Raw genomic sequence first — 15399 nt, 5'->3', positions numbered from 1 at the left:
ACGCCCTTAGCTTTCTTTCTTTTTTCTCCATTTTGGGTTTTTTTCTTTTTTGTTCCTGCTCATGGGAATATCTTCGCTTCCTTTTGTTTTGTTTCCCCTCTCCCTTTTACTTTTGTCTCAAGGATGGCGAATGAAGCCACAGGAAATTAATTGACGAAGGGTGGATGACGTTTCTTTTCTACTTCTCTTCTTCCCTTTCTTGAAATTGGCGGTTAACTCTAGGTTGATTATACCTGTCCTGTACCTGTACCTGTACCTGTACAACAGTGTCTTGTTTACGTTGATTAGCCTGCAATTAATATACGTCTCTAATCACTCACGAGATTCATATTCCTTTACCGGAGCAAGCTAAATATTACAATGCATCTAACGACAGCTCAATCAAAACCCGTAGCTATACTTTACGGTTAACCTCGCCCGTATCATCCATATCTCTCATCGATGAAGTAACAACGCCTTTCCATCCCACGAACACGCAGTTACAGCAACTATGGTAATTACGCGGAATTATAAAAACGAATCCCTTTTTCTTAACACCGCTGTTACATAACCACCTCGTCGATCTGAACACCTGGAGCAAAAGATCGGCTCTTCCCCCCGGCATTCATTGTCCACGCTAATATGGTAATACGTAGCTAGGAAGTAATACGATGTGAGTGTCCCTTGCTCTACCCCCTGCATTTCTTTTCCGTCATGGATACGTGGATTGGTTGGTTAACTGCGTATAATTATATATTACTATAGTTTAAAGTTAACATGCAGGCAAGAGTGCATGACGTAATGTGTGGAGTGCTTGAACCGTTTCGCCGCCTTGCCAAGTACGGCCAAGACTCCAACTTAGTTCCGCCACGCGTGCCGCTGAACAACAAAGCTAAAAACATCCATTGAGTAGTATGTTTGTATGATGTTGAATGGAGAAGGTTATCGGGGACCCGACTTAGGCCATCAGCACCCGTATCCTTTTGCTGTTGGTTTTTTTTTTTTTTTTTTCCTAGTGGAAAGCAATCTCAGTCTTGAAAGCTCTCTCTTTCTGTGAAGTCCCGCTTCTTCAATGGAGGGAGAGAAGGGCTTCGGGCCAAACTTTGAACCAACAGATCTTATTTTTTTTGCCCCCAGCTTCGAACCCAGGAATTGCGAAACGTTGGGGGGAAACGTGCGGCGTAATTCTTTCCGTGATGAATTATGACGGAATGGTTCCAAACTCCCATTTTTATCAATCAAATTGCTAGAACGCCGCTCATCTTATCATATCGCAATAACATCTTGATAATGATATCTATCGATGATATATCTAGCAATTATATTCATTGATGATATAGATAATATCTAAGCGCAAGGCTTTTCTGAGCTTATTGCTTCCATCTGACACTCAGCTATGTTTCATGGAGCTCCTCCTATAGCTATACATATCTCCAATGACTATTTAACAGCGCGTTTTGCCCCTAGCATTTGAAATTACTTGTCTGCTCATCCCCTGATTCATGTGCGAGTGTTAGTATGAAGCTCGCTTTTTGGAGAAGAAGTTTATGCTGAAGGCGAATAAGATGAGCGGATTATCGGCCGGCAAAACTCTCGAGGCTGGTCCAAACGCTTCTCCTTCAACTAACAACAATCTACTGGGTCGGATTGTGTGGGATCGATGGTTGATCTTGTTATTTGGAGCTAGCTTACTTGTTTGTTAGGCCACTGGGGCGAAAGAGCTCGATCACCAGCGCCATGCTGGTAGTAGAGGGGAACGAACCAATCCAAACTACCAAACCCCCAACTCTACTAACCTAGGTAACTGTGCCAAGCGAACTCACTTCCATTAGTGAGATCAACCAACCACTCAACACCCATTTGCACCCAACATCTACTCAAATCTTCATTCTTCATTCATCTTTAACCACTCACAAAATGCACCGTGAAGCAGTTATACAAGCTGTGATTGATGATTTGAATGCACAATTGATCCCTAATTACACTGAAACTGCTAAAAAATATATATGAAATCAGTTGATATACATTATCACAGTGTTATAGAGATGTTTAAACATCAAGGAAGAGAGCAAGCTCTATTCACTTCAAAATCCTCACAAATTCATAAGAAAATCAACTTCTTTTTTATATCAATCAATTAATCTCATTTAATACCATATTGTAAAATAGAATCAAATGAGATTGTGATTCAGAAATGAAAATAAGAACAGTCAGTCTATCTATCACAAAGAGTATGCTTGATTATATGAGTAAAGCAGCGCTGAGTAATAATGAGGCATTGCTAAGTTTCATATAGTAAGATGATTCAGGTTTCAAATTATCACAAGATATGTTACAAAATCCTTGCTAATAGAACTTATCAAATCCTTGATTTGACAACTCTATATATAGAGTTCATCGCGTCCGGTGAAGTGGCCGCCTGAGCAATCAGTGGTTCAACAAATCGTGCCACTCATCCTCTATCTATGTCTGTCTATACAGAGAATTTTGATTTTTAATTCAAAATGTTTCCGTTCCTCTCTCCATCCTTTCATACAAGTTCTCTTTGCCTCTTTGCCATTGAGGCGATTCTAGTCCTAGTTCTAACTCATGCCTCATGTTCTGGGACTGTTTGAGATGTAGTGATTTCAGAGTTTCTTGGCAAAAGTTCGGCCCCTGGACGTCCACCTTGGAGGGGGCGAACTTTCATTCATATCTCCTCAGGCCCGTTTAAAGATGCCTTTAGATGTTTTTTAAAGTTACGTGTATTTGGCGGGGAGGCTCCCCTCTGGATGAAGCGGCGTTCACTCATTACAACAGCTTCACTATAGCCAGCAGAGGTAGCGAGCTAGCTGTCTGTTTGTCTGAATTGCCATAAAAAAACATGTCATATTAAAAAATTAAGCCTAAAAATTAAGCCTGGTCAGCATTCTGAGCACTTTGCCCAATGGCCTGAAGCCCGAAAGGGCCAAGTCGATGGGTACTAGTTAGCTAGAGCTGCTATGCTTATTCACTATTATGCTGTTGTGCTAATGAGGGCGAGAGTGGGTTGCACCACGAAACTATCATACTTTGTATCAAACTGAATGAGAATGAACAGGGTCCAGGAACCGGGGATGGATGTGGGCTTTAGGCGACAACTACAGCCCCACAACCGGCCCGTCTCTTGGCTCAAGTTCAAAATTTGCTATATCTGTGCGTGGGGAGAGGGAAGGGTTATTATAGTTTTGGATATGGATTGGTGGGATGTTTCGGTCTTGTTTTTCTTCCCGCTATGTCTGTTTGTTACCCTTTGATATTATTTTTCCATCAAGTTGCCAGCCGAGATACTCTGCCTGAACGGATTGAATGTCCCCGAGTCGTGGTTGGTGCAGAGGGATGAAATGTCTTACATCCCAGCAAGCTATACCCACGTTCTCTGCTGCATATCCCCCCCCCCCGCAAAACACAAAACTTAATAAAGCCAATCCCACCAAAATCTGAAAAGGAAGGGGAAATGGGAAGGAGAAAAGAAAACCAACATACGTAACCAAGCTTCACCACACCCGCTCAAAAAGTCAAACTCAACAGCGAAGCTTTTGTGTTGCGGAACCCAAACTTTTTTAGCCTCGGGCCAGTTGATCGGTCCACCCATGGGCCCATGGGTCGTGGACCCATCAGAGGCATGACGCCGCATGAGGTTGTTGTTTCCCCATCTTGCCTACTGCGGAAAGAGAGGAATGTGGGGTGGTCCCCCCTTTTTTTTTTGGCTTCTTGGCCGTTCTTGGAGCATGGGTTGATATCATGATGACGTTGGTGGCTGAGGGCGAGAATTGGCTTATGCGAGGTTTGGCATGTGAATTTGCTGATGGTGATGATGGTGATGATTATGATGATGATGATGATGATGATGATGATGATGATGATGGTGGTGGTGGTGGTGGTGGTAGTGTTTGGAGACGGGATGATGTTTTACTTCCTTCGGGCAACGGAACAATTGAGGGAAGGTTTGGCTATCTGATAGGCTGGGTGTTGGCATAATGGTTCAATGGAAGACAAGGCTGTATATTCTGTACAATGGACGAGGGCGTCCTTGCTGTATGTACTCTCCATGGTTAGACTTGGCAGATGCTGTTTGGCAACCATCCGTCCAAGTTTGGAGAAAAGCTGGAAGAAATAGGCCAAGAAATTCTGGCACTTTACAACGGATACAATGTAGTGCGCTTGCCAAAGTGGGCTGGGAGATGGTAGGCCGAGTCAATCGGTCGAGAGTGTGCATCGGAGATGGGCTCCTAATTTATGGTGTTGATACCTCCATTGTAGGGGATGACTGTGGTGAAGCAATCAGATATAGGGATTCTTATTTCGATTAATGTACTGTGTGCGACTATCCCCTATTCAAGTCTAATCATGGTACCATGCCCCCCTATTATACTCTGTAGAACGACGTACAGTACATGTACATGTACTAGGAATCATGTTGTCATAGTTGATGTCGCCTTCCTTCACAACGCTTCTCTGCAGCCTCACTTCACATTCGATGATCCCCAACACACGGAGATGAAACATTCGCATAAGAAATTGCTGGCCATGGAGTTTGATTCTATATAAAAGTAAATAAATACACATAGGAGCTAACAAGAATTCTATCTATCTACTTGTGTACGGGGGCTAGGAACAAATTTGTTGTTCCAAAAGCCACTGATTCCCGACACCTGTTTAGAGGATATAATATTGCAAGTGGATGGAGCTTGGTTGTAATGCCAGTCTTGAGGGGAATAGGTATGATTATAATCGTGCATTTCCCGGCATGAGGTCCGCAAGCCCAGGCAAGAGCCGGTTCGCTGATGCCACTTCTGCTCCTGAGCGATGGTCACCTGCAACAGGAGGGATTTGCTGTTCGGTAGGAAGGCCCGATGTGATGAGTGCATGCTGCAATCGGAAGCGGTGAAACTACATAGGCAGGAACAAGCTTCCTCCGAGATAGGAAGAGGAAAATGCCGTTTCTTAGCGCTGAGCCGTGTCTCTCAGCCAGTCCTTTTTGGGTTCCGCCGTCGCCAAGAAAGGGCAGCAAGATGGTTCCGCTGGCGTGGCTCCGCGGCGGAGGGGCGGAGAATATAGTCAGTGACCCTGCTCCTGCTGCATCGATGGCAACAGTCGTGATCAACCCTGTGCGTGGACGGGACAATGTCGTCTCGGTTGCTGGGCAGCGTGTGTCGTTGCCTGGCGTGGCTTCCGCGGAAGCTGACGACGGCATCGTATTCACCAGGGGGCGTCTTCCTCTTTGGGAAGCAGCTTCATAATACAGCTATGCCTGGCTCCTTCCTATAAGGGACTCGGTTGCCCGGCGCCTGCCCGTCTAAATTTCCCGTGCTCGCTTCTCGCTTGTCCCACGCCGTCCTTTAAATTCTCCCACTTCCCCCGTCTCCCTCTTCTCCTCTTCTGCTTTCCTATTTTCCCCCTTCCCATCCCACGGCACCCACGACACCAACGGCACCCACTTCATCCAACATCTTCATCAACTCCAGCCCCTTTCCATCAACTCCCAACTCCAATTTCATCACGGTCGTTCTAGCCACACTATCCGAAATCCCCCTATTCTATTTCTGTGCCCCTCTCCCATCTCAACATCCTCATTTCCAGCCTCTCTGCCCCGGAAATTGGATCGAAGCGAAGTTCCATCACAATGTCTGTCAAATCCATGGTGTTTCTGGGCCACTATGGTCTTTGCCATCATGGCTGCTGCTGCAAGTAAAGTGTTTGTAAAGCTCTTCTGGTCTCTTCATTTCTGGCACTTTATCTGTGTTACCCTCCTCCCCCTAGTACCACCACCACATCCGTGTTTAAAGGAACACCATGTAAGTCAAATGAATTACTGGCCTTTGGGAGTGGTGCGTAAAACTCCCTCGTGAGGCGGCTGAGAAAGCCGGTGAGTTGCACACAAAGAAGCCCATGCCTGCGCACATGTTGGAATCTGACTAACACCACCCGTCAGGCGTTGACGACGCTCGTGGGTTGGGCAACCAGGGTTTCCTTGGCAAGATTGTTGCCCGTCAGAGTAAGTTTAACCCCCTTTCTCTTCCCCCTGGTGGTAGATATGTCATCTAGCCTCCTTCTCTTTCCTCCATCATCCTGCCTCCGAGTTGATGGAAGCCTCCGAAGTAAAAACGCTTACACCTTGTAGACATTGTCACCGTGACTGCTACCGCTGACAGCTGCTCACCGGTTGACCCGGCGACTTCGTCATCTGAGGTTCCTGAAATCCAGTCCACAACAACTCCACTCCCTCTTCCTTCTTCCAGCAGTGTGGCAGTTTCTTCCGCTGTAGTGTCTTCTGTTGATCCAATTGCGACGTCCTCTGTGGCTGCGAGCAGCACCTTCTCTGCTTCCAGAGTTACCCCTTCCGCGTCGACCCCCGTCAGCTCTGAGACACCTTCTCCACCGGCCGAAACCAACTTTGCAACTCGCAATGGTGGTATTGACGAGACAATCATTGTTGGTGTTGCTGCATTTGCTGCTCTTGCGGCATTGTGAACCCCTAACGAAGTGACAGTGAATCCGTATGGATTCATTGTCAATTTGAAGAATCGCAAGTTGTCTGTTTGCATGGTTAGCCAAATAGCCATCATCGTATGTATGAAATATGACTTGAAATGATTTTCCTTGAATTCTGTTTGCGGAAATGTTTTGAACGCTGTGGGGGGCAATTGGAATGTATGATATTTTGCAGATGTATTGCGCAGCAAGGGGGCTTTAATGGGGTCATACTGGGAATAGATTCAGCGAAAATAAGACACAGCATTCTTCGTTCAAACACAATATGCTTTAGTCCTAAACTTTCTGTTTCAAAAAATAAAAAAATACCCACGTGCATTATTCTCAAGTATTCTCACATCTTAAGAAACCCTCGGGCTTTTCCCTTCTTCAAGATTTCCTCAACCAGCCCCCGCATGAACAATATGTAACTATTTAAAGCAGACTGATAGCCTAAGGGGTGGTCGGTGATCACCTCAGCAATGCTCAGTTGAGGGTGGTACTGCAGGTCCTGGCGTGGTTGCCTGGAGATATCACAAGGGATTTGCACTCCACCGGTAGTTTGACTGATGGGGAGGGTACATGGTACGATCCGCGCACCTTTCTGAAACCTGCTGCGGAGAAAACCGAACCATTCGCCCGTGCCTGTACCAAATCCCCATTAATCCATACGACCCTTGACACCGTCGCATGGCAAAAGAACATGTGTAGATAAGAAACCGCTTATGTCCTTCGTTAAGAAGCCCCAGGCCTTCTCATTGGAAATAAAAAATAGAATGGGTATAGAGGAGGGAGGGGTAAGGGAAGGGAAATAGAAGAAACCCCTCCAACCCTCCAGAGCATTGCCCTTCCCGTTAAAAAAAAAAAAAAAAAAGAAGAAGAAGAAGAAGACTAGGGAGACAATCCCCCCGGAGAGTCTTCTAGCTCGACTAACCATTGCTATTACTTTATTGGTCTATTAGTAAAATGTCCGCAAAGTTGTATTATTAAATATCATCTTCACCTTTCCCTTCACTTCTTTCTCCCCCCCCGGCCCCAACCCCACCATCCCTTTCTTCTTCCCCATATTAGATAGCACATATTAAAAGTCCCCGGAGAGAAAAGAGAAACAAAACAAAACCCCTCTTAAGGGAAAAAATAATACTAGGGGTTTCTTTTAATTTTCACATTTGTTCTCTTACACCACCATAATGCCCGCTTGGGCCGCTTGCTCGATATTCCTCCTCGATGAGCAAATGTCGCATCCGTCGCCGATTTTGTCGCGTAGGAGGAGTGCATTGGTCACTTTGGGGCCGACGGTACGGGAAAAGAAGGATGGTGATTGGGTTGTTGTGTAGTCTTGGTAGGATAGGGAGGTTGAGGCCGTTTGTGGTCGTGAAGGGGTTTGTGGGGGCGGGCGGATGGTTGGGGTTGGGGAGGCTGGGCGTGGTTCATGTTCTGTGGCGGTGGGTGGTTGGTCTTGATGGCGGAGGTGGGAGGCGTGGAAGATGTGGCCGCAAGCGAAGCCGATGAGGGGTTCGGTTCTGAAGGGTGGGGTAGAAAATTGTTAGGATTAGTTATCCTGCTCAATACATGCAGGTGAACAGGGGACTACACTGAGAAAAAGGAAAGACGGTTGATTATAGATATCTAACATACCTTGCTCACTAAACAGCTTACGGCATCCAGCACAACGACCTTTTTTCAAATCTTCGGTTTCCTGGGCAGCCTGCCGTTTCTCATCTGGTTCAGAAGGGGAACGGACGATATCGAATTTGATTCCTCGCCGCTGTCCCTGCCTTAAGATGTCCATTCGCATCGCGACTTCTCCTTCCAAAACCTTTGCCACGCCTTGGCTGATGGATGCTTGGATGTCATGCTCGCGAATCAACCTGGTAAGGCCTTCTCTGAGCCCTTCGATTTCTAAGCCGCTTGGTATACGGCGAACGAGGTTTATAGGGTCAATTGAAGTTCCAGCTTCGGCAAGCAGGCCGCGAATATATTCGGGTTTGTCCATTGAGAAGGACAAGAGGTCCTCCCAAAGATCTGGGTCATCTTGTGTCTTGGCGAATGAGATCGCATATGAGACATCGTGGAGGTCTGACAGGATGAGGTTGAGTGCTCGTTTGGTTTGGCCAGTTTTGGATAAGAGATAAATGAGTTCAGGGGTATAATGGCGAGATTCACATATCGAGCTGGCAGCACTATACGAGTAGGATGTGCTCGATTGGAGAAACTCTAATAATAATTGGCGATCGTGCTCTGCAAACAATTCGACGACAGTATCTGCAATGCCATCAATTAGAGCTCGTCTTTCGTCAGTCGCAAGCTTAGCAGCATCTCTTTTCTGGTGCCGGAATCTGGAATGGTTTTTTGGGGTGGTTGATGTGGGATCGCCTCGCCAGAGCGCCCTTAAATAGAAGAAAAGAAAGAGTCGCCGGTCTGCGAGCTGTAACTGTGAAACAACAGCTTCGGGGCCAACGACACCGTTGGTAGCTTCCCTTACTAAAATTTTGATGGGTTCTGCTGTGGCGGCATCCAACTCGGGTATAGAAGCTGTTTTCAATTGTTCTTTCGAGACTCGAATGAGAATGAAGCCGGGTATATCATCAGCTATAGCATCTAACAAATGATATTCGCGAATCAATCGCATTGCCGCCTCATCATCCTGCAGACGGATGTAGCAATGGAGAGCCTCTCTGTAGTGCCTTTCTGAAAGGAACAGTTTGGCTAGAACATCCATCAAAATTGTCCAGTCATCCGAGTTGGGCTCAACAGCTGTAGATTGGAGTTGCTCTTCTATGGCAGCGGTTACACTTGTAACATCGAAGAGATCGGTAGGCCATAGTTCAAGTAGTTCCTTGAATCTGATTCGATCTCGGGAAACATAATGTCCAAGAATAACTTCGTAGATCAAAGAGGGTATCGGAGGGCTGATCTCAATTGGGACGTGAGGCGTTATTTCATCAAATTTGTTGTTGCGTGCAAAAACCCATATCCAGTGTTCCCACCTAGATGTTGTTCGCAGGACTTTCCCGCACACTTGTCCAGCTCTCTCCCAATTTTGCTGGCTAATAAGCTGCTCCAGCCAACGCTCTCCAATACGACGCTTCTCCATCTCTGCAGCAGAGTTTGCGGAGTTTGCGGCCTGACTAGCAGTCTTGACGGACGCATTATCATCAGCAAAAAAATCTGCAAGAGTGCTTTGCAGCTTAGTCGGGGTGGAAGGTAGGCTCTCCGCCCTCTCTAAGGTTGCGGCCGCAGCTTCTGGGTGCTGGACAATGAGCTCCCATGCTTCCTCATATTTTTCATGACGATCCAACCAAGATAAGCGATCTGCAATGCCTCGTTTTACTGCGATTACACAGTCGTAAGGGCTGTGGACGAATATCTTGATCCCTCCGGTAGCCTTAACGGCTAGCTCCTTCGCCTGTATATCGCTGGCTGATAAACCCATCGATTTTATTGAACTTGCTCCACGGATGCTCGAGCTTTTGCCTACACTGCTGCCATTACTCCGAACACTAGCAGCGGAGTTAAAAAGGCGCGTAGGATATAGAGTAGCGTCCCAGAGTCCAGCACTTAATGCCTCGAGCGCGCCTCGCTGTACTGTTGCTGCGGGTACTCGATTTGGAGGTAGTACGCCTAGATGGTAATCCGAAGCAGAAAAAGTTTGATACTTTTTAATAGTCAGAGTATCGGCCCCAAGCTCCTCTTTAGTTTCGATGTCAATTAGTCTAAGTTCAGGCTCAAGGCCATTTTGTCGATGACGAATTCCGCGTCGAGGACCTGCCTGCTTCGCGTTGGATTCGTCGTTGTCGTCTTCAGGTATCAGGTATGAAAGCACAAGAAGCAAATTTGGGGTATATAGCGAAACTCCTGAAATAATACAATCAGTGCGTAATCTGCGAGTTGATTAGTATGTCCCATAAGCTTACATTAGGTATTTACTATTACTCACATAGTTGCAACTTCAACAGATCCAATTTTCCGTTCTCCAACATCCTTCCCCGTACTCGACCCACCTGGGAAGACATTGATGATCCAAACAGTGCCACCCCAACCAACAAGAAGCTTTTCGACTGCGCTTTGATTACGGCCGTTATTCATGTTCGTATTTAAAGAATGCGTTTGCGACTGCAGACTCTCAGAATTGTCGTCGACGTCCATGGAATTTTCGTCCACCCACTCGGCTCGGGGTTTCCATACACTCGCCATTTCCTCCCATCCGGGACGGTTTGGTCGATCGATGTGGCTCATTCGTTTCCAAGCAAAGTCAGAGTCCGCGCTTTCGAGATGCAAATTTGACCGCATTATTTTAATTCCTTCTTCGTTGACCCACATAACATATTTCCCTGAAATCGACCATTTTATGGTGCTAATAGTGCCCTCTCCGCTATGTAGAACAACGTCTTTCCCACTATTTCCGCCCAGGCCGAGAGAGCCTAACCAGCCCGAAGTGTTGGGAGTAGAGCCTCCCATAACGGTAGAGTTTGATTTCGCCCCAACCTTACCCCCTACTGTAAGGACCAATTTTCCAGCAAGTCCTCCAGAAATGTATGATTTGTCATTTTTGTATGCAGGGGAGAGAGCTACAGCTTGAATTGGCCGTCCAAAGTTGCGCAGGAGGACATCTTTTGGATCAACTAGCGATGACACACAAACATTTCCGTCTATCGATGAAGAGGCAATATAGATAGAGTTCGAAGGGGTCGCCGGGATCGTAGGTGGCTGTTGAGTGTTCGAAGTTCCTTTATTTTTTTGCGGAGAATAGTGCGGGTTGATGCTATTGCTATCGCTGGAGTGGCTTCGAAATGTATCCTGCTGGGAAGTGGGAAGCGGTGGTGGAAAAGGCGATACTGAGATGGAGGAAACAGTAGCGGAGTGCGCATGATAAACACGAAGAATTTGGAAAGAAGGTACGGATAAAACATGCTACGCAAGATCAGCAAGAATCCGAGAAAGCTATTGACCTCAAAATGTCCCATACAATGTTTCCATTATGTGTCCCAATGATCTAAAAAGATGTCAGCTGAATCCCGTTGTGAAGGGTTGCAGTTCGGATAGATGACAGACCATTTTGTCCCCCGCAGCAAGAAAAGAGCTTGTCGCATCTCCGGTTCGATATACGGAGCCGATACTTTTGGTCAATGAGGCATACTTGAGTCGGGGTTCCTCCTCCCCATCGTCCTCATCTTCTCCGTCTGATTCTTCGCTATGATCATCGTCCTTGGCCGATGGTTCCCGGGGTGGAGTGGAAAGCAGGGTAGGGTCCGCTTCCCGCCTTGTCAGTTTCGACCCTACATCATCACTTTCAGAATCCTTTGTGTCGTCCACCTCCATGCCGGCAGCTTTCATCGATCCCAACAAAATAACACAAAGCGGTGCTAACGGCCTAGCTACTGACGGATGCTCCAGCTTGCCTGGATGGATGATTAAGCAAGCGCGTCAGCACGGAATATTGAATTTCCATGCCAAATTAGGATATCTGCTTGATTCCAAGGTTCATGGATTCCGCCTCAAGCTGTGATGTATTCAGCCGTTGCAATGCCCGCCTAGATTAATATAGTCCAGTTCTATTTACCCTGTTGCCATGTTTGCACGGCGCCTTTTAAGTTCCGGCTGCAGAGTTCGTCAAATAACACCTGCTATCTCACGATTCGACCATACTCTATCACCATCTTCTCGTCCTACCAATTTCCCTCAATGGAGGAAAGAGTTCTTCTCATCTAAAATTAACCACCAGCATGCGAAGCCAGAGACACCACCTGACGCTGAAGCCGCCTCTGTGACACAAAAACAAAAACGGAAACTATCCAAGTCCCCCGCTGCCAAGATATCTCTGCGGCGGGTAGCTGTAGAAGCGCAGCGTTCTAAAGATGGGATGCGCCAGAAGGCCCAGGCGGCTGATGAAGACCTAGCGAGATCCAAGGTGTTTACTTCTACCTCGTGTGATTTTCTTTTTCTTTTCTGTGAGTATTGACTTTAGATGTAGACTGTGACCGCCTACGCTGTTGCCGAGACATTTGACTTAGCGAAAGTAGTCCAAATCCTCCTATCTAAAGGATATGAGCCAGACCCATTCAAGACAGATTTGTATCCTCAAGTTGTCCATGTGCAAGTGCCACTAGACTCACTCCGCAGGACTGCGAGCCCTTCTGCTTCCGATCTCTCGCCTGAGGAAGCTGGTGATATTTTCATATTTCCGTCCGGTACTGTTGTGGCTTGGGCACTCCCTGATAACTTTGTTTCTTATCTGGCTACATCTGTGCTTTTCCCGGCTGCAGAAAATCCACACGTTGATTCGATGGAGACTGAAGATCTCGACTATATCGAAGACCCCAACAGAGAGAACTGCAGCATTAAGGGAGACACTATAACTCTCGGCACAAAGATTAGCCCAGATAGCCGTGATTTGCGGGTTGACGGCAAGGAAGGTGTAGATAATATTTTAACTAAGATTGCCTTTTCATCTGGGCTTGCACGGAGTACCAAATTGGCTGTTCTAGAAACTCTCCTTTCAAATTATTTTGAATCAACCCGCAACATCCCGACCCTTCTTTCTAAAGGCACTCACCTGCCATTTACACGGCGCTTCGTGCTGCAAAAAACTGGGCAGCTCCTTAGCGTCAGGGCTCAATTGAACCTATACTCTGAGTTGACAGACTCGCTGCCCGACCTTTTCTGGGATAGCCGCCACGAACTTGGCCTGGAGGGATACTATGACCAGGTTGGAAGAGCGTTGGACGTAGGGATCCGAATTAAAGTGCTTAATGAGAAGATGGATTACGCGCAAGAGATAGCCAGTGTCCTCCGCGAACGGCTAAGTGAAACCCACGGTCTAAGACTTGAGTGGATTATCATTGCACTTATTGCTGTCGAAGTGGGATTTGAAGTTCTGAGACTATGGAAAGAGAAAAAGCAGCATGTGGTAGAAGTTGTGGAGTTGACGGAACGGACCGGGCGATGAATTGTGAGGGGGAAGCGAAATTTAAGATGAATGGGGATTGCATGCATGGTAGGAGTTTTTATGGTTGGATGTCTTCTTTGTTTTAAATGATACCACTCAACACATTTACATCTCGTTCAGTTTTCTTTGGATAAAATGGGTCGCAAGACGCAATGTTAGAGATTCGATGAGTGGTGGAAGATCATGGCTGTGGATTGAACAAGTTATTTTATATTTGCTATCTATGTGAAATCCCCATCTAAGCCGAGCGCTCGCGATAAATCAAAGACGTGCATTCTTTCGCTGGCCGTTTTCTTCTCGTTTCTCACCAGTGTTACGACTTGATCCCAACACCAGCCCTACCTGTGTCGCAAGAGCCACTATATCTCCCGCCTCATCCGTCACTATCACCTCAATGTCGATCCTCCCATTACGAACGGATTTTGTGGTAATTCGGCTATAGAGCCATTCCACCCCATCCTTGGGAAGAAATTTCTTGAAATCAACATTCAACGCAATGGTGGGAAACCAGAACGGTGGTGGGCTTCCCATTTCGTCGACAGTAGCACTTTCTATCATTTCCAACGCCACAGGGAAAATATCAACCAAGTATGCAAGGGCTTCGTTGGTCCATCTCCCCAATCCTCCCTTCGGTCCCTGAGGCCGCAGCCTGCTCCATTGATCAGAAATCCCTCGTCGTTCATCCAGGCATGGAGCCACCGGTTCCCAGAACTCCGAGTTGTTTGATGCGCGTCGGAAAGCTGGCTCTTTCACGATCGTTTTCTTCCAGGGGCTGTTTTGGACTGGTCGCCCATTAGAAAGTTGCGGCGGCTTGGAGTCTGGAGGCGGGGGATAAAGTTTCCAGCTACAAGGTGTGGATACTCCGACTTCTGATATTGGATCCGAGATCGTGATGTATCCGGTAACCCTGTCAATCTGTTTTACCGGCAAGGTTGACGAGTCTAGCTGACTCAATGTAACATGAATCGTCGACGTCCTTAACCCCAATTTCACATCGCGGACTGTCAACATAGCAGACCCTATCGATGAGCGCCGGATGAAAGTCAATTGCATACTGATTGGCATTGGTTGGGAGGAGTGTTGGGTTGGGTGCGTGTTTTGGAAATGGGTTGTTGCAAGCCGGTAGAAGATTGCAGTTATATACCCTCCATTGGGAGCTGCCAAAAATTTCGGTTTAGCCGCAGACTAATAATTTTATCTTTTTATCTCTCTCCTTTTTTAATGGTATATAATCTACAGCACCACGAACTTCGAGTTTACGGTGTCGCCACGTTTATGGCTGAGTTTCAAAACATTTTAAAAGTATATTGGGGAAAACATACCGCTTCCAATGGACCACTGCGATGCCAAATCCGCAGAGTAGGTATGCGAGGACAGGGATGTAATCTTGATGGCATCCTCGAACTCTTGCGTGTGGACGGGGGTCGTCATCTTGAGATATTCCTATCGTAAATTTCCTCGTCAAGGAACTGCGGGCTCTTGCGGGTTGCTCAAGAAGCATACCCCGTGGAGGTATTTGCTTGATATATCTGAGTCGATGTACGTGATCTGAGATCCAGTCAGGACGCGAGATCTAAATCATTCGGAACCGCACGATCCAAGTAGTTATCCGGCGGTAATAAGCGGATGAGGCATTTACTCAGTCCGCCATCGCGGTCAGTATCGTCGGTCTAGTCGAGTTTGTTGTAGGAACGCTCTGTGGCCTATCCTCCGATATAGCTGGTAGTTCGGCAGCGACGTTGCCTCGGTTATCGCCAATTACAGGGCGCTAACTAACTCAATCTTACGCGGCAATTTGACCAATAAGCTGCGCGTAACAAGGCAATCTTTGGCAAACGGTTCAAGGGGAAATGTGTGGGATGGTTGATCTTCTCATTGTGCGATCGCTAGCTAACTATATATAGGGGTAATCACGTGCGGTGTCGGGCCGACTGGGCAACTAGTGCCCAACAAAATGATATCATGATCAGAGATTGACA

General features: G+C 46.9%; 5 protein-coding genes across 5 annotated transcripts; 2 read left to right on the top strand and 3 right to left on the bottom strand.

The window, feature by feature from the left end:
• Nucleotides 1-1217: 1217 nt before the first annotated feature.
• On the bottom strand, nucleotides 1218-2036 carry HCAG_06573 (predicted protein; the record flags this gene model as incomplete). The annotated part of the gene is made up of 5 exons (XM_001538918.1): nucleotides 1218-1276; nucleotides 1608-1648; nucleotides 1776-1783; nucleotides 1894-1969; nucleotides 2005-2036. 5 exons carry the CDS (start codon nucleotides 2034-2036, stop codon nucleotides 1218-1220), a joined length of 216 nt encoding a protein of 71 aa, XP_001538968.1.
• A 3636-nt stretch (nucleotides 2037-5672) lies between these two features.
• On the top strand, nucleotides 5673-6471 carry HCAG_06572 (predicted protein; the record flags this gene model as incomplete). The annotated part of the gene is made up of 3 exons (XM_001538917.1): nucleotides 5673-5688; nucleotides 5933-5995; nucleotides 6122-6471. The coding sequence occupies 3 exons, from the start codon at nucleotides 5673-5675 to the stop codon at nucleotides 6469-6471; spliced, it is 429 nt and encodes a 142-aa protein (XP_001538967.1).
• A 1281-nt stretch (nucleotides 6472-7752) lies between these two features.
• On the bottom strand, nucleotides 7753-11529 carry HCAG_06571 (predicted protein; the record flags this gene model as incomplete). The annotated part of the gene is made up of 5 exons (XM_001538916.1): nucleotides 7753-7994; nucleotides 8110-10355; nucleotides 10412-11181; nucleotides 11441-11467; nucleotides 11527-11529. The coding sequence occupies 5 exons, from the start codon at nucleotides 11527-11529 to the stop codon at nucleotides 7753-7755; spliced, it is 3288 nt and encodes a 1095-aa protein (XP_001538966.1).
• A 514-nt stretch (nucleotides 11530-12043) lies between these two features.
• HCAG_06570 (conserved hypothetical protein) lies at nucleotides 12044-13420 on the top strand (the record flags this gene model as incomplete). The annotated part of the gene is made up of 2 exons (XM_001538915.1): nucleotides 12044-12382; nucleotides 12446-13420. 2 exons carry the CDS (start codon nucleotides 12044-12046, stop codon nucleotides 13418-13420), a joined length of 1314 nt encoding a protein of 437 aa, XP_001538965.1.
• Nucleotides 13421-13681: 261 nt separating this feature from the next.
• On the bottom strand, nucleotides 13682-14851 carry HCAG_06569 (predicted protein; the record flags this gene model as incomplete). The annotated part of the gene is made up of 3 exons (XM_001538914.1): nucleotides 13682-14439; nucleotides 14476-14577; nucleotides 14743-14851. The coding sequence occupies 3 exons, from the start codon at nucleotides 14849-14851 to the stop codon at nucleotides 13682-13684; spliced, it is 969 nt and encodes a 322-aa protein (XP_001538964.1).
• Between the last annotated feature and the right edge of the window lie 548 nt (nucleotides 14852-15399).

This window comes from Histoplasma capsulatum, genomic scaffold (genome assembly GCF_000149585.1).
Source record: "Histoplasma capsulatum NAm1 scaffold_6 genomic scaffold, whole genome shotgun sequence".
NCBI lineage: Eukaryota > Fungi > Ascomycota > Eurotiomycetes > Onygenales > Ajellomycetaceae > Histoplasma > Histoplasma mississippiense.
The sequence above is the reverse complement of the archived record's forward strand: the minus strand, read 5'-3'. Positions and strand labels throughout refer to the sequence as shown.